This window comes from Chaetura pelagica, unplaced genomic scaffold, assembly GCF_000747805.2.
Source record: "Chaetura pelagica isolate M959 unplaced genomic scaffold, ChaPel_1.0 scaffold37, whole genome shotgun sequence".
Classification (NCBI taxonomy): Eukaryota; Metazoa; Chordata; class Aves; order Apodiformes; family Apodidae; genus Chaetura; species Chaetura pelagica.
Genome location: NW_009954567.1, coordinates 2,908,294 through 2,929,821, shown reverse-complemented (window position 1 = coordinate 2,929,821; position 21,528 = coordinate 2,908,294). Strand labels below are relative to the sequence as shown.

At 37.6% G+C, this 21,528-nt stretch overlaps 1 protein-coding gene across 1 annotated transcript; it reads left to right on the top strand.

Moving 5' to 3' along the window:
* The first annotated feature begins 314 nt into the window (after positions 1–314).
* Positions 315–20,962, top strand: DEPDC1B (DEP domain containing 1B). Its single transcript, XM_010005406.1, has 11 exons — positions 315–326; positions 421–686; positions 6,187–6,322; positions 8,544–8,671; positions 13,369–13,499; positions 14,554–14,601; positions 15,024–15,164; positions 17,942–18,108; positions 19,501–19,677; positions 20,301–20,486; positions 20,804–20,962. The coding sequence occupies exons 1-11, from the start codon at positions 315–317 to the stop codon at positions 20,960–20,962; spliced, it is 1,551 nt and encodes a 516-aa protein (XP_010003708.1).
* Positions 20,963–21,528: the final 566 nt, after the last annotated feature.

The window sequence follows — 21,528 nt, the reverse complement described above, 5'->3', positions numbered from 1 at the left end:
CATGGGCCCGTCCCGGGCAGCCCGGGCTTGGCCGACGGCGGAGCCCTCGGTCCCCACCAGCCGTCCGTGTGTGTGTGCTCCCGACGCGGGGCCTGTGGGGCTGCTGGCCCGTGTTCCCCACGGGCCTGGGGGGTGGAAGAGCTCAGCAGCGCCGAGCTGTCGTCCATCCCCTACTGAAGGCTGGTTAAAGCTGTATCGGTAGAGCTTATGTAGTACAGGGCTCTAGATCATTCAGCTTCCTAGATCTCCTGTTTGTTCTCAAATCTCGACTGTTTAGATAATAGGTTTAGGTTTCACTGTGCTGATAAACGCAGATGATCGAAAAAGTACGTAACGCTGCGTTCTGAATTTGCTTTGTACAATTAAAATGCTCCTAGTACAAGAGCTCCCCTAACGGTTGGCTTTGTTCTTCTTCTCTAGTGGAACGAGATAATAGAGCTTTTTCGTGCGGGGATGCCTTTACGGAAGCATCGGTGTCGCTTCAAGAGCTACGAGCGTTGCTTCAAAGCCTCGGAGGCCGTGGACTGTTTACATGAGCTGCTTGGCTCTAACCAAAACTTTGGCCCAGAAGTGACTCGCAGTCAAACGGTTAAACTGCTTAAAAAGTTCCTGAAAAATCATGTTATTGAGGACATTAAAGGAAGATGGGGCAAAGAGGAGTTTCAAGATGATGGCCATTTATATAGGTAAAACTATACTGTATCTGAAAAGCTTTTTTTTTTTGGAAGCAGGGAGTTCCCAGAACGCTCCTGTGCCTTGGTCTTACAAATGTTCTTATAGATTGCCTTTGAAAAGGTGTGGATGTGTCTTTCTTTCCTTCTTTTTAAAGACTTTTTTAGTGATAGGTAATTTTCATGATTTAATGTTAACTTAATTTAGTAGGTTTTTTCTTTTGCTTGTTTGTTTTTAAACATTTTTGAGGGACATTTTTACTCAATTACATCCTGTGAATACTAATAGAAGCTTTTGCAGCTTTTACAAAGTAGCAAGCTCTGTTTCCTGTTGGTAGACGTCAGGTTTGTCAGTGTTGGAAGAGTGTTTTATCAAGAAGACATGGATGAAAGTGAGGATGCCACTGAGCATCCAGCTAGGGTTGTCTTCTCTCTCCCCCAATCCCCTGACTGTTTTGGATGTCATTTCCACTCCTGAGAGAAGAGAGAGGCCTTCTGAATTTAAAAGTCATTAATGATGTAACTTCTCTATATATTTATTGAGTTTTAAAGTCTTCCATAGGTCTTTTTTTAAAAGAGTCTTAAAGAAACAAGGCTCATCCTTAGGAGTGCTTGCTTATTTTTCCCTGTGCAGCCTTTCAACTGGTGGCTTGTTAACAGAGGCAAAGAATTTTCTTTGTAATGAAAACTTAGCATCACTGGACTAGGTTCTTTGACTTCTTGTGACCTCAGTTAAGGCTTGGATGTGCAGAAGTTGCACATTCTGAGTTTGGGCCCTCATATAGAAAGCTGCTCAGTGGAAAAAGTAGCATAAAAATTGCCATTGCCTTCAGTATTGATTTGTAATTTATATCATGGTGAGTTATCTTCTGAGGAAATTTGAGTTACCTTCATTCAGCACAATAGGAAAAACAAGTAAAGATGCCATGTTTCTACTTATTATGTCTATTATGATATACTTAAATTTAATGTATTTTAAAAAAATTATTAGTACTAGTTTTTGGAAAACCTAGGTACTACTGAATTTCCACTAGAGGTGGATGAAATAAAATTTTCATTTTGCTCCATGACCTCAGCTAGTTTGCTTGTAGAGTGTGCCTAAGCTTTTGTGCTGTCTAGTCTGACACCTGTGCTATTAAGTGCAGTTGTTCATTACTCTTAGATTTTTTTATTAACTTGGAATACTTTAAAAGTCAGAGGTATGTACGATGTAATTCTTTTACCTTGCTGTAAAAAAACTTGGGTCAAGATAATTCATTATAAAAGAGCTGTGGTTTGTGTTAAACTTGTTTCATTGCAGTTGAGTTGATTTACAGTATGGTTGGTTAAGATTTGTATTTAATTCCAGTAACAAATTATCACTGCTTCAGCTTGTTTTTTATGATATTGCATTACATCTTTCAGTGAAAGTGGTAGCTGTTTTTTAGCCTGCCTTCTGAAAGGAGCTTCAATGAATGCTGCAACTTACCTGCCAAATAAGTTAAATATTCAAACTAGTTTCTATCAACTTACATGGAAAATAAATTAGTAATAAATATATTATACAATATATATATAATAATGTATAAATAATAATAATAAAGAATATTGTCTCCAGACTTAGTTCCACAAAGGGAAATTCCATGTGACAATTAATCAAGGAAATAATAGAATCATAGAATGGTTTGGGTTGGAAGGGACCTTAAAGATCAGCTAGTTCAAATCCCCTTGCATGGGCAGGGATACCTCCCACTAGACCAGATTTCTCAAAGCCTCATCCAACCTAGTCTTGAACGCTTCCATAGATGGGACTTCCACGACTTCCCTAGGCAACATTTTGCAGTATCTCACCATCCTCATAGTGGAGAGTTTCCTTCTGTCTAATATAAATTTTCATTATTCAAGTTTTAATCCATTACCCCTTGTTGTCTCACTACCTTTATAAAAAGCCCCTCCATAGCTTTCCTTTGGGCCCCCTTCTACTGGAAGGTGGCTATGAAGTCTCCTTGATGCCTCCTCTTCTCCAGGCTGAACAATCCCAATTCTAAGCCTATCCCCATAGGAGAGTGCTCCAGCACCTCAATTTACAATGTTACATTTTAGAATTTGGAACTCAAATTTGAAGGGCTCGGTGTATTGAGCAACTTGAATCTGAAGATACTTTGAGAAGTTCACCCAAGAAAGTCTGTTACTAACTATCTCACAACAATATGTCTCTGCAGTCTGTGCTTTGAATATGACAGGAGGCTGTGAAAGGATTCTGAGGATGTATCATATATGCTTGTTCTGTAGATTCTCCTCAGGCCATCTGCTTATGGCAGCAATAGAGGGGCAAGATATTGGGATAGTTTACCTAGTCATTGACTAGCTCTGATTGGAAAAATAGGCAGAGAAGACAAGAATAGCTGCAGAGGATTGAACATATTCATTTTGGCCTGGAGAAGTTAAACATAAAGGAGTGTGCTTTTTGCATATTTAAACAGATTAGAAGAGCAGTTGATGTTGGTACAAAACATGATATAGGTGTTACTGGTTTGGTATATTCCTAGCCCAGTCCTGCTCTGACTGTTCTTAGGACAGCACCATCTGCACGTATTTTTTTCACTAGTGCTTTAAAAGCTAAGTACTTTGTCTCCTCTCTGGACATTAACTCTTTGTCAAAAAATTAAATTAAAATTAAATATGTTTTTTGGTGAGCACTTGTACTATGCTATATCTATATCTATATATATATCTATATCTATCTATCTATCTATATCTATATATATCTATATATATATATCTCTATATATAACCCCAGTGGGTTGTGTGGTTGCGGTTTGTTTGTGTTTGTTTCCCACTGGAAAAATGAAACATTAACATTATTTTGTTATTTTCTCCTCTGTATTTTCAGCCGTGACTTTCCTAAACTGCAATCTGTGAAAGTTGGTTGGTTGCAGTATTTCTGTGCATTTTGTTTTGTATGTGCTTTGCCTAATGATCTGCTGGATAAGAGAGCTCTTCCACTACAGCTGTCTTAAGAACATTCCTCTTTCTCCTCCTCCCATTCAAAACCTAACTAAGTTTCTAATTGAACATTTTTTATTTTACTAAAACTGCATTCCTTTCGTGTGTCATTAAGTGGATCCAGCTTTCTTCCCACCGGGCTGGGCACATAGACTATGTATGCTACTCATGTTTTTGATGTTTGGCGTTAGAGTATAAAAAAAAATATTAGCTTCACAAAATAGGAAAGAGAAAAAGTTCTGTTTTCCATCCCGCCTTCATTCGTGTCTTTAATGTCTTGGTAGCTCCCTCTGGTGGACTTTCCTAAGGTTACTTTGTAAATGATCTTCCCTTTTTTTATAAGGGCTGTAGCTGTCTGTAACTGGACGCTGTGCTGCGCAGTCGTCAATCATTCACTTTGCATGTAAGTGTAGTTGCCTGCTCTCACTGCACAGTGTGAAAAAGAGATGTTGCCAAATATTGATTTGCCTGAGAGTATTGGACAAGTATTAAGTGTGAAGGTGAGAACTAGTGTGGTTTCTAAAAACAGTAAAGGCTATCTGTGTGTCCTAACTTACTGGTTCAGTGTAGTTTACAATAATCAAGTTCTGGTTTTGGAAGTTGTCAGGCTTCACATTTTTAGAATCTAACCAAATCAGTAAAAAGGGGAAAAATGGCTTAATCCTGGCTCAAATCAGGACAAAAGGAAGTGTGAGTACTCTTGCATTGCTAGTAAACTTTTAGGAATTCAGTTGTGGTACTTGTTATACTGTTGACACCAAGTTAGCTGACCCTGTTCTGTATCTGTTGCTCTGGACACGAACAGCTATCTCCATTTCCTCCTTGTCTAAACTTCTAAAACTACTAGTGTTGCTGACTGTAAAACCATGCCAATCTTGACATGTCAGCCCAGGAATGCTCCTCAGTTGCTCATTTTAGGTAACGTTATTTTGCACATCATAACATCAGGGGCTTTTCATTGGCCATTGAAAAACTTATTTCTATTTAGGTCCTGCTGTAATGCTACCTGGAAAAGGGAATGCTTCTCTTTTTTCTACTTGTAAGAACACATTAATTTACTGGTTGGTTGAGAATCAGGTCAGCAAATGACATAAAGATAAAAGTTGTGAAGAACTGGAGGGGAAAATATAACTGTTGGGAATACTGAAAGGCAAAGGGAAAAAAAGCTGCAGATGTTCTAACGTTAAACTCTAACAAATAACAAATAGCTGAAAAATAGTTGAGAACAGGCAACAGCTGAACATCTCCAATATGACCCAGGTCATTTTTAAAAGAGAGTAAGTCTTGTAGGCTTAATGCAAGGTGCTTATTACTTTTCTTGGTTTCTTGGAAGGAAGGAATATCTTCCCATGCTGTGGAGATTCTATTGCAGAGCTTTGTGGGTTATTCCACATGGAATCAGTGTGTGTGGCCAAAAGCAGAACATGTTTAAGCCATGGGGCAAAACTGGTCTAACAAAACTGCAGTACAAAAGTAATTTAATTAAATTTTGGAACTTCCTTGAGATGATGGGGTGAAAATTTAGGGCAAACCTGAGGTTTTCTTGAGTATGAGCATCTTCACAGTAGGATATAAATTCACATTCCCCAACAGCATACAAGCTCATGGTAGATGATTACAGACTTAACTGTCTTCTACCTTGTGATTAAAAAGAGTGAGTGAGGCTGAGGCTATTTCTGGAAGCATCGGGAATCTCAACATCTAAACTCTAGAAGCACCCATAAACAAGATCTGACCTGAGCCAATCAGTTGGTAAGTTGCTGTCAAACAGATTTGACTTCCTGAGATGCTGCCATTCCTTTCCTTGTATGTGCTCATTTAGGCAGTACTTCTAGTTCTGTGCAAGCTGGAGATGTTACTCAGCTGAGTGTGATCTGGAATAGTTTTTCCTTGATGTTTATTTCTGCTAATTTCTTCAAGGTGCCTCTTGAAATGCCTTAAAAAGTGAATGAGTTTTCTGCACAAACAGCTGGAAAAAGACTCCAGAAAAGAACTGGAGGAATATGATCTTTGCACAGAAAGTGTGTAAACTCAGAAGAACATGGTAATGTGGACAAAAGCTTGTGTGGACACTTGCATGCATGCTAATTAAATCCAAGTATTAGTCATGTGACATAATTATGCAGCTTTAGGAGATATATGCTAACAGTGCACTTGACATGGGGAAGATCTGCCCACAGCTTTTTCAGCAGAATTGGTGTCTTCTAGTGAAGACGTGTGTCAATTTTTTATGCACAGGCAGCTGGTGCTAATTGAGATATACTGGGTTATCAGATGGTCGCTCAAGGCTAAGCTGTGTCACAGGAGGTACAAAGGACCTGACCTGTTTAAAGCAGCAGAAGGAGGCCAAGCAAGCCACTTTAGGATGTTTTCCATGTCATTCAACACCAGTTGTCATGCAATTAAGTAGCACTGCAAATGTCCAAGGCATTTGTTCTATTTTTGCTTGTAAAGGCCTATGCAGTTTTTGCATTGGTAAATATGGAGTAGGGTAGTGTTTAGAAGCTTTAAAAATATTCTCTAATTGTAGATTTCCTCCTTCCTCACCACTGAAGCCGTATCCAAAGAAACCTCCATGTGGAAAGGAAGTCATTAAATTTCCAGGCTGGGATGAACCGAAGGCTGGCAGTTCCCAAGAACACATCCCAGCGAAATCAGTCACAATGGTAAGATATCTGGTATTAATTTCCCCAGACATAAGTGTATTTGTAAACCAAAACTGAACTAATGATCTCTTTGTTGTGGCACAGAATAGTTGGTTATAAAATTAAATGCACAATATTTTTATTTTAAACCTATGTGAAGTAAAGGTTTTCATAATGTTTTGTTGAGGATGTTGGCTTTGAGTGTCCTTTCAGCTGCAGGTGATAAATTCCTGAGTGTCCTAAGTTCAGCATAGCTATATTTGCCAGTATGCTTGCATCCCAGTTTGCTCTAATTCAAGTGAAGTATTTTTTATACTACAAGAAAAAATAGCTACTTTACTGTCACTTACACTGTTCCTTGTATTCAGACACCTCATGTAGCAGAAGGTATACAGTATTACACTCTTCCTAGCTGCTATGATGATGTTGTTAGTGATTCAATTTCCTTTTTATAAGGAATACATTGTGGTTAAGTAGAAGTGGTTCTTGTTTAATTGTTGCCCTTTTTGAGAATCATGGTGCCCCATATTTAAAGTGGATTGATCCAGCCTTGTAAAGTTGTGGAAAAAACTGGTTTTTTTATTAGTAACCAAAAACTATATCAGTTTTTTCCACTTGGACATCTCAATAACCGACCCTGATGGAATTTATTATATTCTAAACTCTCCCTCCTGTGTTTATTGTAGACTTGATAATTTTAGCCTTCCTATTAATGCTCATCAGTGAAGGGCACTAGCCTTGGATTTCCTGGTGTGATCAATAGTCTGTTTGGAAAAGTAGCTCCTATCATTTTGCTGGAAATCTAGAGATTCTGAATGAATGGTTATTTCTTATTTGTAATGCGATTACTTATGTGCAGTTTGAGTCCACCTTTCATGTACAACAGATACACGAAGAGGAAAAAGCATGGTTACTAGAGTTTCAATAGTAGGTAGAAGATTAGGAGGGAAGAAGGAAAAGATTATTCTTTTCCTTGTCTTTGGCACAAAGTTTTTTCGATACAGAACAAGGTTCTGCTGTAGTTTCAACATGTTACAGCCTCCAGATGTCTGCTCAAAATTTCCATCCAAGCATTCTAGCTTGATAAAAGCTAGCAAAAGGCTGTCTTTATACATCTGTCTCAGATGCAAAGCTTGCAGTCTGGCATAGCTCAAAATCTCTTTCATTGTCAGGTTTGGTTAACAGAGGGCATTGTAAGTTGAAGAAACTGATGCAAAGGAAAAAGCTTGTTTCTGCTGGTTTTTTTATAGAAAAGTGTAACTTCCAATGAAAGAGTGAAGTAGACAGGTAGCTGAATGTGGTGTCAACTTCTTGTTCCGGCAACAGTCAGAACACTTATGAGCTGTGTGTGGAATAATGGGCATGGGCCTGTGTAGTGCATCACTGATGATGAAGACTAGACACTAATTTCACAAGGTACTATTTGTTTTGAACTAGCTCCAGTCTAATGTTACGGAATTATGGATTATTAGTGCTTGGAGTAATTAAGTACATTCCTGGAGTGAATTTTGTGGTTTGATTGTCATCACAAGGAAAGCTGTTACTGTGCTCTAGCACCACTCTGTGATGTAAAATGAAGAACTGAGAAGGATTAGGTGTTTTGCCTTGAACAAAGTATACTGTCAACACAAACTGTATTTTATGTCCACCCGTTGACACTTTGGTGTTCAAATATCAAGCTTGGATGTGAAGGAGGAATAGAGGATAGAAATCTCTTGCCTTCTTTGTTTTACTTTGTTCTGTTATAAAAGTGGAATCGATAAGAGAGATGTCTTCAGCTGTAGCTATTTGCTTTTACTTTCTTCATGTAAAGAACCTGCTAGTGATCTTAATAATTAATTATGATCAGCATATGCTGAACAAGGATGAATATAAGCCTTTGATCTCTCATCTAATAAGTGTATAGTTGTTTTTTCATAAGCAGAGGTTTCATCTTAGAGTGTTATTTGAAAAAAAAGTGAGTTGAGCTGACTTTAATAATGGAGAGGATCTGAACACAGGACTAGAGGCCACTGACTCCTGAATTTTAATGACTAATCTTAATTTTTCAGCTTTGGAAAAGTTACATAACAGAGAAAAGGTGCTGCATGTCTGTGAAACCTAAACACTTGCATCCTGGAGACTTTACTGGATTTTAGGAATATTTAAAATACTTGTAAGAGGCAGTGTGCTGTACTACAAGTGTATTATATTGATTAATACTTGAAAAGACACCATTTAATGAGTGTTTTTCTGATTTCAGAATGCTGAGATGTGGTACAAGAGACACAGTATAGCTATAGGGGAAGTCCCAGCATGCAAACTTGTGTTCCGCAGAGAGGTAACGCAAACAAATGTACAAGAGATATGGAAATCCATGACTTTGGCCCGGTGAGTATACTCATGAGTCATTTGCTGTTCAAGCAAAACTCTGTAGTAGGTAATAGTCTTCTCTGGTAATGCTTGTACTTTCACCTGTGCTCCTTTCATCAGTGCCATCCAGGCCATCATGGCTAGACTAGCTATACCACTTGTTATTTAGCCTACAGATTCAGCAAATAACATTTGCGAATAAACTGTATTATGCTTAATACCTTTTGACTTTTTTTTTCATGCTGCATTATACAGGTCCTTTTGTTGTGTGGGCTTGGTGGTGTTTAATACTTTTTTCCACAGTCTTTCTCTTTTTCTAGTTGCTCTGAAATAGAAGCACTTCTGTAGAAGCACAATACCATGAAAACTTTCAAAGACAAGTGCACTACCTCATATGAGATAAGAAAAAGAAGAGCTGACTGAGCGTTAAAAGCTTTGAGATTCATATATTCTTTACTATTTCCAAAGGGATTATTCTATGCAAAGTTACAGTTGTTACTTTAGATTATTTATGCAGAAGAAAAAAACAACAACAAACACAAAACATTAGCTATTTTTACAGCGCAGTTGAGGCCTTACTAATGATTACATTTATGTAATCTGGCATATTACTTCCATGTAATAAACTTGATGCTGAGGCTGGCATGTCCGGTGCTGGCACAATCTGCAGTGGAGTATTCTAGCATGGAGCACAGGCAAGTTTTCTAAAGCAGGGAAATCTCCCTGAAGTAGAGATCTGTCTAGATGGAGGAACTCCTCTGCATAGTGACAGAGGTCTGCAAAGAAGTGACTCGGTTCCGAAGTATCAGGGAGTCTGAAAGAGACTCTTTCAGGAATTGCAACCCTACCTTCCGTGGGTAGACATGGTGCATGATACAGAGGATTGTCTACCCACTCTCCACCTGACTGAACACAGTGATTTAAGGGATAGTGGGGACTAGCAATAAGTTCCTGTTTGGCATAGGAAGAGCATCTTATCTGTGACTACTTCACCTTCCTAGGTGACTTTGCATAATAGGTATGAGGCTCTGCAAATGGAATAAAACAATAATGAGGATGATGGTTCATCTAGGTTGGAGGTGTCACCAAAGCTAAATTGACTTACATTCTGCATTAAAACCACTTTCATAAAGGAGAAAAAAAGACCAGGGATTTTCATAGGAGACTCTCCTCTGAGAGGAACGGAAGGACCAATATGCAGACCAGACACACTTCTTTGTGTCTTAGTCACTTGCCTCCCTGGGGCCCAAATGGAAGCTGGGAGTAGAAAACTTCATGCCTTGGAATGGCCCTTGGATTGTTATCCACTACTGATTTTTTTCATGCAGGCAGTGATGAAGTTGCAATAAGAACTCCAAGAGCAATCAAGAGAGACTTCAGGGCCTTGTGACAACAGGTTTAGAGATCAGGAGCACAAGTAGTGTTATCCTGTACCCATCCAGTTGCAGGGAATTATGAGGGAAGAAATAGGAACACTCAGCAGATCAATTCCTGACTCTGAGACTGTTATCATCAGAAATTTGCACTTTTTGATCCCAGGTTGGTCTACATGACATGCGTATACATGGCACTACTTGCAACACCCAGGGTACCCCTGTTGCAATATGGGAAAAGGATCTTTTTACAGGAATTAGCAGGGCTTATTGAAAAAGGTTTAACAAGATTTGAAGGGAGAAAGGGGTACAACCAGGCTTGCTAGAGATCAGCCTGGGGGTGACATGCCAGTATTTGTGGGACAAATATTTGGAGGTACTTCAATCTGCTCTACAATGTACTGAGTACACTGGGGCACTTCTGAAATGTCTTTATATTAATCTGCATGGCATGAGGATTAAGAAAGAAAAGGTAGAAACTTTGGCCCAGTCCCAGAACATCCTTGAATGTCTGCTTGGAGTAAGTAGAACCTGGTGGGACAAGTCTTGTGACTGGGGTGCTATGGCGGATGGCTATAGACTCTTCAGGACAGCTAGGCAGGATGAGCAAGGTGAGGTGGTGATGCTGTACGTAAGGGAGGTGTTGGATTATTTATCTAGTGCTTACAGCTGATGACAACACAGTTGAGAGCCTCTTGATAAGGATGAAGGGGAAAACAAATGAAGCAGATGTTGTGGTATTCTACCATTGACCACCCAAGCCAGGACAATTACACCAATCAATTACTCTACAAGAAGTTAAGGTATGTCTCTAGATCAACTGCCCTTGTCCTTAATAGGTGATGTTAACTTCCCAGGCATCAACTGGGAATATGGTAAAGTGGACATGAAAAGGTTTCAGGAAATTTCTGAAGCATGTTGAAGATGATGTCTTGGTGCAGGTACAAAGGGAGCTGACTAGGAGAGGTGACCCTCCTAGATTTTTTTGTTTGTAAACAGAGAGGAGGTAGTGAGTGAAGTGGTGACTGGTGGCTGTCTTGGTCACAGTGACTATGAAGTAGCTGAATGACAAATAATTTGTGACAGGAATAACTGCCTGGTTCTCTGGGAATTTCATTTTTAAGGTACAAGGTTCCATGCCATCTATTGAGAGGTTGGGGGCAGGCAGTTCCAAACTGATTAAGTCAAACAAGCAGGACTGAAGGCTGCCTTGGCTGGGTAGAATTCTGCTATTCTAGAACTTGGTCAGAAAAGGAAAGTGTATGAACATTGGAAGCAAAACCAGTCATCATGGGAGGACTACAGAGATGCACGCTGTTTGCCACTGTAGGGAGAAAATTCTTGTGCCCAAAGCTTGATGGCCAGGAGTGTGAAGGACATAAAAAATGCTTTGTAAGCAATATGACTACCAAAAGGAGAATCAGAGGTAATATTGGTCCCTTGCTCAATGAAATCCATCACTTCACAAATAAACATGTAGAAAAAACAGAGACATTTAATACCTTCTCTTCCATTTTCAACACCAGTGATGGGCCCTGGGATCTGTAGAGCCCTATGTTGGAAGACTGCTTTGAGGGATGATAAACTCCCAGCTAATCCTGAATTTGTTTGGAACTAGAAGCTCTAGCTGGATGTGGATAAATCTATGGGGTTCGATGGCATTAATCCCGTGGCACTGAAAAAGCTAGATGATGTCATTATGGAACCACCCTCTACCATTATTCAACTACCTTGGGAATCTGCAGAAGTCTTAGTTTAATAGAAACTGACAAATCTGCACCCAATTTTCAAGAAGGGTAACAAGGAAAAAAACCTGATAGCTGCAGGACTATCAGTCTCCCTTCAGTGCTTGGTAAGATTATGGAAATGGTTATTTGAACAATCTTGTCTAGTGGAAGGCGTCCCTGCCCATGGAAGGAACTAGATTATTTTTAAGGTTCTTTACAACACAAACCGTGCTATGATTCTGAGATTTACTGATAAACACTTGAGGCACAATACAGTCATTGGCCATAACCAGCATGGGTTCACAAGGGGAAAGTCCTGCTTAACCAACAAAATATCCTTTTATAACAGGATCACCTATCTGGTTGACCAAGAGAAACCAGTAGATGTCGTGAGTTTGGATTTTAGCAAAGCATTTGGTACTGTCTCTTACAATATCTTTCCAGACCGAATATCCAGGACACAGCTAAACCAGTGCATAATACATTGTGTGAGCAATTGGCTGACAGGTCCAGCTCAAAGTTTTAAGTAAATAGAGTTACATCAGGCTCGAGTCACAAGTTAGGGCTCCTCAGGGCTTGATTTTAGAGCCTGTGATCTTTAATACTTTTATAAATTATTTCGATACAGGAATCAAATGTACACTATGTAAGTTTGCTGATAATAGGTTAGGAGGAGCTGTGGACTCCCTTGAGGGTAGAGAGGTTTTACAAAAAGATCTGTATATACTAGCAACCTGGGCAATCACCATCTGCATGAAATTCAAGAAGAGCAGGTGCTGGATTCTGCATCTGAAGTGGCATAACCCTGGTTACATATACAAGTTGGGGTTGAGATGCTGGAGAGCAGCCCCACAGGAAGAGATCTGGAGGTATGGGTTGATGGCAAGCTGAATATGAGTCAATATTGTGCCCTTGCAGCCAGAAGAGTCAACTGAGTCCTGAGATGCATCAAGCACAGCCTAGCCAGCTGGTTGAGGGAGGTGATTGCTCCACCTGAACTGCACTGTTGCAGTCCTACATTGAGTACTGTATGCAGTTTTGGGTTCCTTAGTGTAAGAAGGACATCAAACTGTTAGAAAGTGTCCAGATGAGGGTGACCAAGATGATGAAAAGTCCTGAGAACAAGACTTAGGAGAGGAGCAGCTAAGGTCACTTGGTTTATTCAGCTTGGAGAAGAGAAGGCTGATGGGTGACCTCATGGCTGTCTACAACTTCAAGGGGGACAGAGAAGGGAGAGGTGCCAATCTCTTCTCTCTGGTGACCTGCAATAGGACATGTAGAAAAGGAATGAAGCTGCTTCAGGAGCAGTTCAGACTGGCCTGGAAAATGTACTTTGATGGCTGCTAACTGGAACAGTCTCCCCAAGGAAGTGGTCATGGCACCAAACCTGTCAGAGTTTAAGGAGCATTTGGACAATGCTTGTGGTCATATGGTCTAGTTTTAGGTAGTCCTGTGAGATGCAGGGTATTGGACTTGATGGTACTTGTGGGTCCCTTCCAACTATGACTCTTTGAAATGGAGAGGGCTCTTTCAGAATGATACCTATCCTAATACAAAATGTTTGTCTTTTCTAGATTAGATGATGTGCGAACTATGTTTTCATGTATTTTTACAGATTACAAAAGGTCTTGGGTTTGAATTCCCTGAATGAAGTACTAGACACAAAGCTTGTGAATTCAAAGCATATAGTCCAAAATGCATACAATGTCAATAAGCAAGGCATTGTCGTCTTAGAAGACAAATCAAGTGAGTATTTTAGAAGTTTTCACTTAACTTTTGTATTGTAGCTTACTAGTGTAAGAAAATGTTGATTCTAGTCTATACTAACTTGTAACATCTTTATACATGTATGACCACATCTCTATGAGATTTTTTAATGAAGTATGTCATTGTTACCTTCTTACATTCCAATAGTAAGAATTAGTGTTTGTTCCATACTTACTCTCTCAAGCACATTTCTGCTTTAGCAGGGCTTGAAATATGAAGGTGAAAGAGCAGCAACTTTTCATTTATAAAGATAGGGATATTATTCAGCTCAAGCTGGCTTTGTCAGCCCAGCCCTTAACTGCCTGAGCTGGAGTGTTTACATGAGGGGATTAAAATTGAGAGACAATAAAAATGTACACTGAGACGACTGTAAAATTTCTCATTTTTGAGTTTTCTGTCAATGTGTTTTGAAATTAGTATCAAGTTGAAAACTGCTTTGCACATCAGGAAAAAGGCAGAGCATCTTTGCTGCTATGATGTATCGTTTGCAATAGTATTGCCGCCATGTTTTCTACAAAATTTATAGAGTAGTGAAAAATGAGATTGGAGCCTAACAAATTTGGTTTGTGAATTAAACCCCCTCCAAAGCTTATATAGGTTCATTTTAAAGACAACTGGAGCACCTCAAGATGTTAACTTCCTCCTTGTAGAAAGGACAAGACTGAGTGCATGAATGCTTTTCATCTACAGTGCATTGTAAACACTTCACTGTGGAGTGCTAATGAAAGTGTAGCTTGACCCAGTTTGGCAGATTTTTGCAGGGTAGGGTAAGGATTTGCAATGAGATCCATTTTGCTGAGTGAGTTGCAAGAGCAGTAGCTGTAATTGGTTGATATTGAGTACTGGAGGTACTAAGGTGTAGATGTAATTCAAGCTAGATCCTGCATACAGTTTTAACCTGCCTTTGCAATCAGTCAACCTACTAGACAGAGGGAACATCTTCAAGAATTTTCAGCTTCACTTCTATCTTATGGTTTAACATTTTTCTCAGGTTTTTTGCTCTGGTTAATTTGTCTGTTTTTCCTATATGCAGAGGACCTACCTCACTGGATATTATCAGCAATGAAATGTCTAGCAAATTGTAAGTAAACTCAGGAGAGGGTGAAAAAAAAACACCCAAAAAACAATAAATAAAAAATCAATTGAACTGACTGTGCCTTTAGTGTTTCACCAAACCTCCTTTATATTCTCATTCAGTATTATTTTTGATAACTGCTTTAAACAAGGCTGGAATTAGCCAGCATATGTTCTTCTGACAGTGCAGCTTATTTTGATGAAATTCATACAAATTTAAGTATAAATGTCTTTCTCTGTGTTTTCACTAGACCTATAGGAAGTACATTAATTCAATAGATCAATACAAGTTCAGTTCTATTTTAAAGAATTAGCCTAAGTTTTGTTTTGTTTTTCTACTTGAAGTTGCATTTTTATTGACTGAGGTAGAAAACAGTGATCTGGTTAGAGGCTACAAATGAATTTTCTGCTTTTTATTTTTATTTGTAGGGCCCAGCTGCTCAGATTTGAAGCAGCCTACATACTCAGGATTTGAAAGAGATGTCTTTAAAACTATAGTGGATTACTTTGGCCAGATGAAAGAACCTCTTCTTACATTTAATTTTTTTGATGTTTTTGTGTGTGTGTTAGGTAAGTAGATTGGGATAATGTAAAACTATTATTTTTAATTACCTTCCTGGAATTAATTTACCATACTAAATAGTATCACAGCTCATTTCTTTAGTACCTTTCCCATCCATTTTACATAGAGAACAGATTAATATTTATTTTTTTCATGTCACAAAGCTGTTTTACTGTTCTGTCTTCTAATATTGTGATCATGTTAGTCCAAAAGTTTTCTATTGCTTGTCTTTATCATTTCTAAAGGCTTCTGTTCATTGCTTGACACTGCCACTCCTAAAAGCTGGATTTTAACTGATTATTATTTTTTTTTACAAATGCTAATGCCTATACCTCTTAAAACTGACATAGGCTTTTAGAAATTGCTTGACTGAAATCTAGACTAAAAATAGAGATATAAGGACTATTTTTAACCCTGGCAATACGACATCCAAAAGAAATTGGAGTCCTTATAGAATAGACATGAACTAATCTAGGGCTGTAAAGAAACAGTAGTTTAATTATTAACTGTAACTTTTACACAATTCACAATATATCAAATTCACCTGTCTTGTAGCTATGGATGGCCCACTGAAAGACAGTAAATGTGAATGTATTTTATTACATTCTACAGCTACATTTCAGAAAAGCATGACTGAGTTGAAAAGTAACCATGCTTCACAACATCTCTTTTTTTTTTTTTTTCAGGGCTTATTTAAATGGGATCAACATTTCTTTTAATAAACTATCCAGATGAAAAAGTAATTCAGAATAGCACTTTCATTTGTGGAATTCAGTATTTTTATACTTTATTAGTTGACAATCATGCTTCAAACTGAATATTCTTTTTTTACTACTTTTTCTTAGACAACAGATGTTCTTGATAATGTCTAAAATTTCTTCCTCTCCTTTCATTGTTTGTTTGCTTTTCCATTGTATTTCACATCTTTTGTTTTAAGAGTTTTATCATGCAGTATTTATCATATGTAAAAATAAGAAGGAAGAATTCATGCCAGTGTTTATGTAGAAATGAAATTGTGCACTGATTAAGAAGAAACCATTATGTTTTCTCCTCCACACAAAAAATGAGGTGCTAATACGGAATCCTTCCTAACTAAGAAAAATAAATTTACAGAGAAAATCACAGGAATTCAGCCATTCAAGAACTACTTAGTTTGTTTTCCATCTTCACAGTTACTTTTTACACAATTTACACAATTTTCACACAATTTACTTTGACGTACTGTTCATGCAGGCCTGCAAATGTCACATTGCTCTAGAAGTCTTGCCTAAACAACCTCCTCCAGACACCTAACACTGGCATTTGAATGGCTAAGAAGCTGTATTTTTCCTTAAAGGGACGATATGAAATAACTGAATTAGGCAGGCTCTCGGACTGAGGAGATGGGGTTGGGCCATGTGATTTCCAGGTGTCTTCCATGTTGTTTACAATTCAAGATTATGCTCCCTATCTAGCCAGTGAAGGGAGAATACATTTCATCATATCTGTGATGAAGTCTAACCTTCCTTTTTGTACTCAAAACTGCTTAGAACCAGTAGTAAGACAAATATAAGGCAGAGATGCCCAAATTGTAGTTTCTGTTGCAAGTTGTTCCCTGATCACCCTGACTCCTCTGAGATTTGATCTGTGATTCTCGGGGATAGGGGAGAAGAGGAGGAAGCAATTTTCTTGGGTTCAGCTGCAAGAGAAAGGAGAAAGTTTTGAATTCTGTTCAATGTGTAATTAAGTCTTAACAATGAGTCTAGTATACAGTGTAATTAAGTCTTAACAATGAGTCTAGTATACAGACTATTTAGGAAGCTGTAGGTAAAAGCAGAGGATGTACATACAGTACCATTATTAAGTGTCAATGCTAGCACTGAATACTGCCTGTGAAGTAATAATTGCTTAGCCAGTTGTACATTTACAAAATATGAAAAAGCAGATTAATGACTGCAGTTGCATTTCTGTGGGTTTTTTAATGGAATACGGCTTGCTAAAGTGGCAATAAATCTAAGTCTGGAAACATTTATAAACAAAGATTTTAGTCTTTGACTTTTCATGTTGTTGCCTTCTGGGAATTAGAACCTTTCCACAGTGATTATACGACTTCTTTCTTCCTTCCATGGATAGGCTTTCTGGTGAGTGGAGGACCTCAGGAAATAGCAAAGAAAGTGTTATCAGATTATATTTTCAGTCATTTGAGGCAGCAGTGGTGTGATTTGTACAAGTTTAAAAGCTAAAGTGCTTTACCACTCTTCTCTTGTAATTTTACTGTTTTCCTTGATGAAGAGAAATTGCTGTTACACTTCAGTCATGCAAATACTTTGCTCCTGACTTATGTTTTGTTCTGATGATAATGCTGTTAACACAGATATGTAGCAGATGCTTCTTCCACTGTGCCTTAGAAGCCCAAAAGGTGATATTTTTGTCATGAGACCTCTTTACTTAAATTACTATCAGATTCTACTCTACCTACCTAGTCTTCAAATTCTTCCACCATGTTCACATTCAGTGATTTATCAAGAGTTTGTAGGTAGAATTAATTATAGATTAAACTTCTATAACTGTGAGGGACACATCAGTATTGTCATAGCTGTCATTGATGCATAAACACGTGTTTTGTTTAGATTCTGATTGTTGACCCAGGCTTAATTCTTTTTTATGTGGTTGCTGTATCTGTGCATACATCTGAGTTGTGTTTAGGAAGGAATTTGGGGAGACAGTTCTAGAAATGCTGTGTTAAATGTTATGGACATATGCAATTCAGAAAATTTGCCCAATCACTCGATCTTCTATAATTCAGGACTGCTGCAAAAACACAGCAAGGCTGTAGAAGCTCTTCAGATATCTTGTCTCCTGCTGCCACCAGAAAATCGGAAAAGACTACAGCTGTTGGTTAGGATGATGGCAAGAATTAGCTTAAACAAGGATTTGCCACCTCTTTCTGAATCAGTGAGGACCAGAGCTTTGGTATGTATAGTGCAAGACAAAAGGTCTAGACAAAGCTTTTGAAGTAGCACAGATAAATAATTCTACAGAAGTGTGTACAGAAAAGTTTTCTTGTTTGAAGAACAGTTTGTCTATTCTAGCTATGTGGAAAGCTACTTTGGATTTGAAAAAATTGGGATTTCTTGGTAAATTGTGAGCCTATGAAGAATTTGCTCATAAATTGACATTTCCTTACCTTTCAAAGTTAAAATACCCCAGATTTCACCAAAGAGGAGAAAAAAAATCCAGTAGATGAGCTCAGGTGTTCTTTATCACTGCAAACAGTGTGAGAGAAAGAGACTGCCTGTTTCAGTCATAATTAGAAATATGTAGCTGAATGATTGATTAACCTGTTTTCAGCCATTTAAAAACACATCCTACCAGTTTATTTCGGTACTACTTCTTTTTGTCACGTAACTACCGAAATATCTGAAAGTAATTTTAAACAGATGTAGAAAAAACACTAATTTTTCTGAATGCCTTTTCTATAGGGCTACTTGTATAGTTATCATTGATGTTTGCAGCAGCATGTTATTACAAAGTTACTAGGCACAAATAACTCTTAGCAATTCAGACTGGCTAAGAACACATTTCTTTTAGTTAATTTTCAAGTCTTTTGCAAGCAGGGCAGCAGAAAACTCAGCTGTAGAGCCACTCTATAAAAAATTGAATTTGTTTCACAGCAATTAAGTTTTTAGTTAACTATGAATAGTATTTGATTGAAATAATTGACTGCTATGGTTATAATTTAATTAACCATAAATGATCTTTAATTAGGTATTATGATGTAAATGTTGCTTTTCAAAGATAATCCCTTACAGTCCATTTTTCTAAGTTTTAATTCAGCAGGGTAGTCCACAGTATTTAACAGAAACTCTTGTCTTCTGTGCTTTTAACATTAAAAGTGACTGATGCACAGACAGAAAATTCTTGAAACTGACTGCTTGAGTATGGGACTACAGGAAGTGAGCTGGATCTGAAATTTGATTTTACTATTTCAAAATAATGGTATTAAGTTTTCCTCTATACTTGTATTATTTCTCTGAATTATTTGTGCCCTGTTTAGTGGAAAAAGATATATGAAGTGGCTATTTGACAAAAGCTTGCAAATAAAATGGAATTCAACTACTCTAGGTCGAAAGTTAGTGTTAAATTACATATAAGGCAAGAGCCATATTTGGTTTACTCAGATAATGTTACTATATACAATAGGTTTTTTAAAAATATTGATGTGTTGGAAGTACAGTAAGTATTGTGCTCTTTAAATTTCTTCTAAAACATCACTTTAAAAATGCAATCTGGTTCCCCGCATGGCCCTCCCCCCCTGCCCCAACAGAAAAATATACAATAATGATGTTTGGTTTTTTTTCTTAGATGGTTCAGGCCTTTTCCCGTTGCATTCTCTGCTCAAAGGATGAAATAGACTTGGATGAACTGCTTGCTGCTAAACTAGTATTTTTTCTCATGGACAATTATCAAGAGATCTTAAGTGTTCCTTCTGCCCTAAAATCTTCTGTAGAGGAACATGTTGTACAACTCCAGAGAGTCCGAGTAGGTATTCAGTGGAAAAAGCCTCCTACGCCTCTGTGTTTCTAGATCAAATTTGTCTTTTCTGATCCAAAGAACAAGAGTTCTTAAAGTCTTTTCTGTCTCTGTTAGCTTAAGAAGAGATAATTGATTTAGACTGCTGATATTCCACCATAACTATGTATTTAAATGAAACTTAACAGTTAAAGAAAAGAACTTTTACATATATTTTTCTGTTGGTAAGCTCTATCTTCTCTATGGAATGGACAAATGTGGTAGTGAGGAAAACTGTGAATGGTTAAAAAGTGTTTCCATTCATGTTCTGATTCTCTTTTAGGGTAATCTTTACTTGCTCAGCTTTTTAGTAGCTCATTTTTCTGTCTCCTGATAACATATTCTGCTTTGTTCAAAGCTGCTTATTTAGTTCTTCTTTAATTTCTACTAAAAAATAGCTTTTTAACATCCAAGAGTTAAACAGGCTTCCTTTATGTCATGTTTTTTGACTTGAGCTCATTCAATTAGTGCAGGAAGATGGGAGGTAGAATTTTGGTCTTTAGTCCGTGTCTTCTCTATTTAATGACTTTAGGTGGTCGATTTTGTTAATCCAGTTTTTCCCAGTTTTTTGCTGTTGTTTTTTCATTCTTCAGATAAAATATGCTGAAGTTGATACTGATTCAACTTTTTCACCTCCATCACTTTGTCACCAAATCAGCACAGAAGAATTTGAATACCAAAGGGCAACTGACTCTCAAGAACCACTGGCAGCTTTATTAGAAGAAATTGCCATGAATAAAGAAATATCTGTAAAAGATAAGAAGAAACAGCTCAAGCAAGTAAATAAATATTCCTCCACAGTTTTTTACCTAAACAGCTTAATCAGGTCTTATATATGTAGTCCTCTAGAGAAATATTGATATTTAAAATAGTTGGTACTCCTGGGGATTTCTAAGTTTTTAGTTATTTAGAATACGAGTACTGCGATGAATCAAGTATATTTGAAAATATAATTTCCTATATACAGTTACCGGAAGTCCACTGGAGAAATAAAAATATTCCTGTTTCAGAGGTAGAGGTTGAACTTTAATGTTTTGGGTTTTTTGTATTACAAGTTGGAAGTGAATTCTTCATTTAAACTGATGTATTTTTCTAGTTTCAGAAGACATACCCTGAAGTGTACAGAGTACGATTTCCTACCCCTGAAACTGAAGCGGTATTATTTCCAGAAAAAAATAAGCAGAAACCACCGATATTATGGGCCTTAAAAAAGCCTTTTCAACCATTTCACAGAACCAGAAGCTTTCGGATGTAAATGTAAATATTGGTTTGAAATATATCAGCAAACTGAGACAGAGTGTATTATCAATGGATCTTATGCAAAAGGAGCTTGAGCAGTGTGTAGTTACTGAAAAAACTACTGGGGATACTACCAAGATGGTAGAAAAGGTCAAAAAAGAGAAAAGTATTGAGATGGTAGCAATGTGAGCCATTACTAGTATTTTTGTAATTTTTTTAAAATGTCTGTTTGTAAAAAATAAAAATCAAAAAAATCCACAAACTGAAGGCAATTAAACTACATGTACACATGTGAAGTACATGTACTGTATGATTTGATTGTCATTTCAAGGTCTAAATGTGTGTGTGTGTAATGTGTTGTGAGTAACTAGTCAACAGTATATTTTCCTCTGAAAATGAGTCACTGTTGAACAAACTAGGTTGTATTTGTTCACATATAGCTCAAGGAGTTAATTTGCTGTACATGTTTGAGTAAGTATGAAGCACTGGATTTTGTTTTGCTGTTGTACACCTTAGTGTTCTTGATACGTAAGATGTGTTTTGGAAAACTGCAGAAATAATTCTTAGTTTTCTGATTCATAT

Bases quoted from the DNA above. Each gene is read 5' to 3' on its own strand.
- DEPDC1B (XM_010005406.1), top strand. The intron at 13,500-14,553 runs GTGAGTATTTTA...TCCTATATGCAG, and splicing joins CGTCTTAGAAGACAAATCAA to AGGACCTACCTCACTGGATA. The intron at 14,602-15,023 runs GTAAGTAAACTC...TTTTATTTGTAG, and splicing joins AATGAAATGTCTAGCAAATT to GGCCCAGCTGCTCAGATTTG.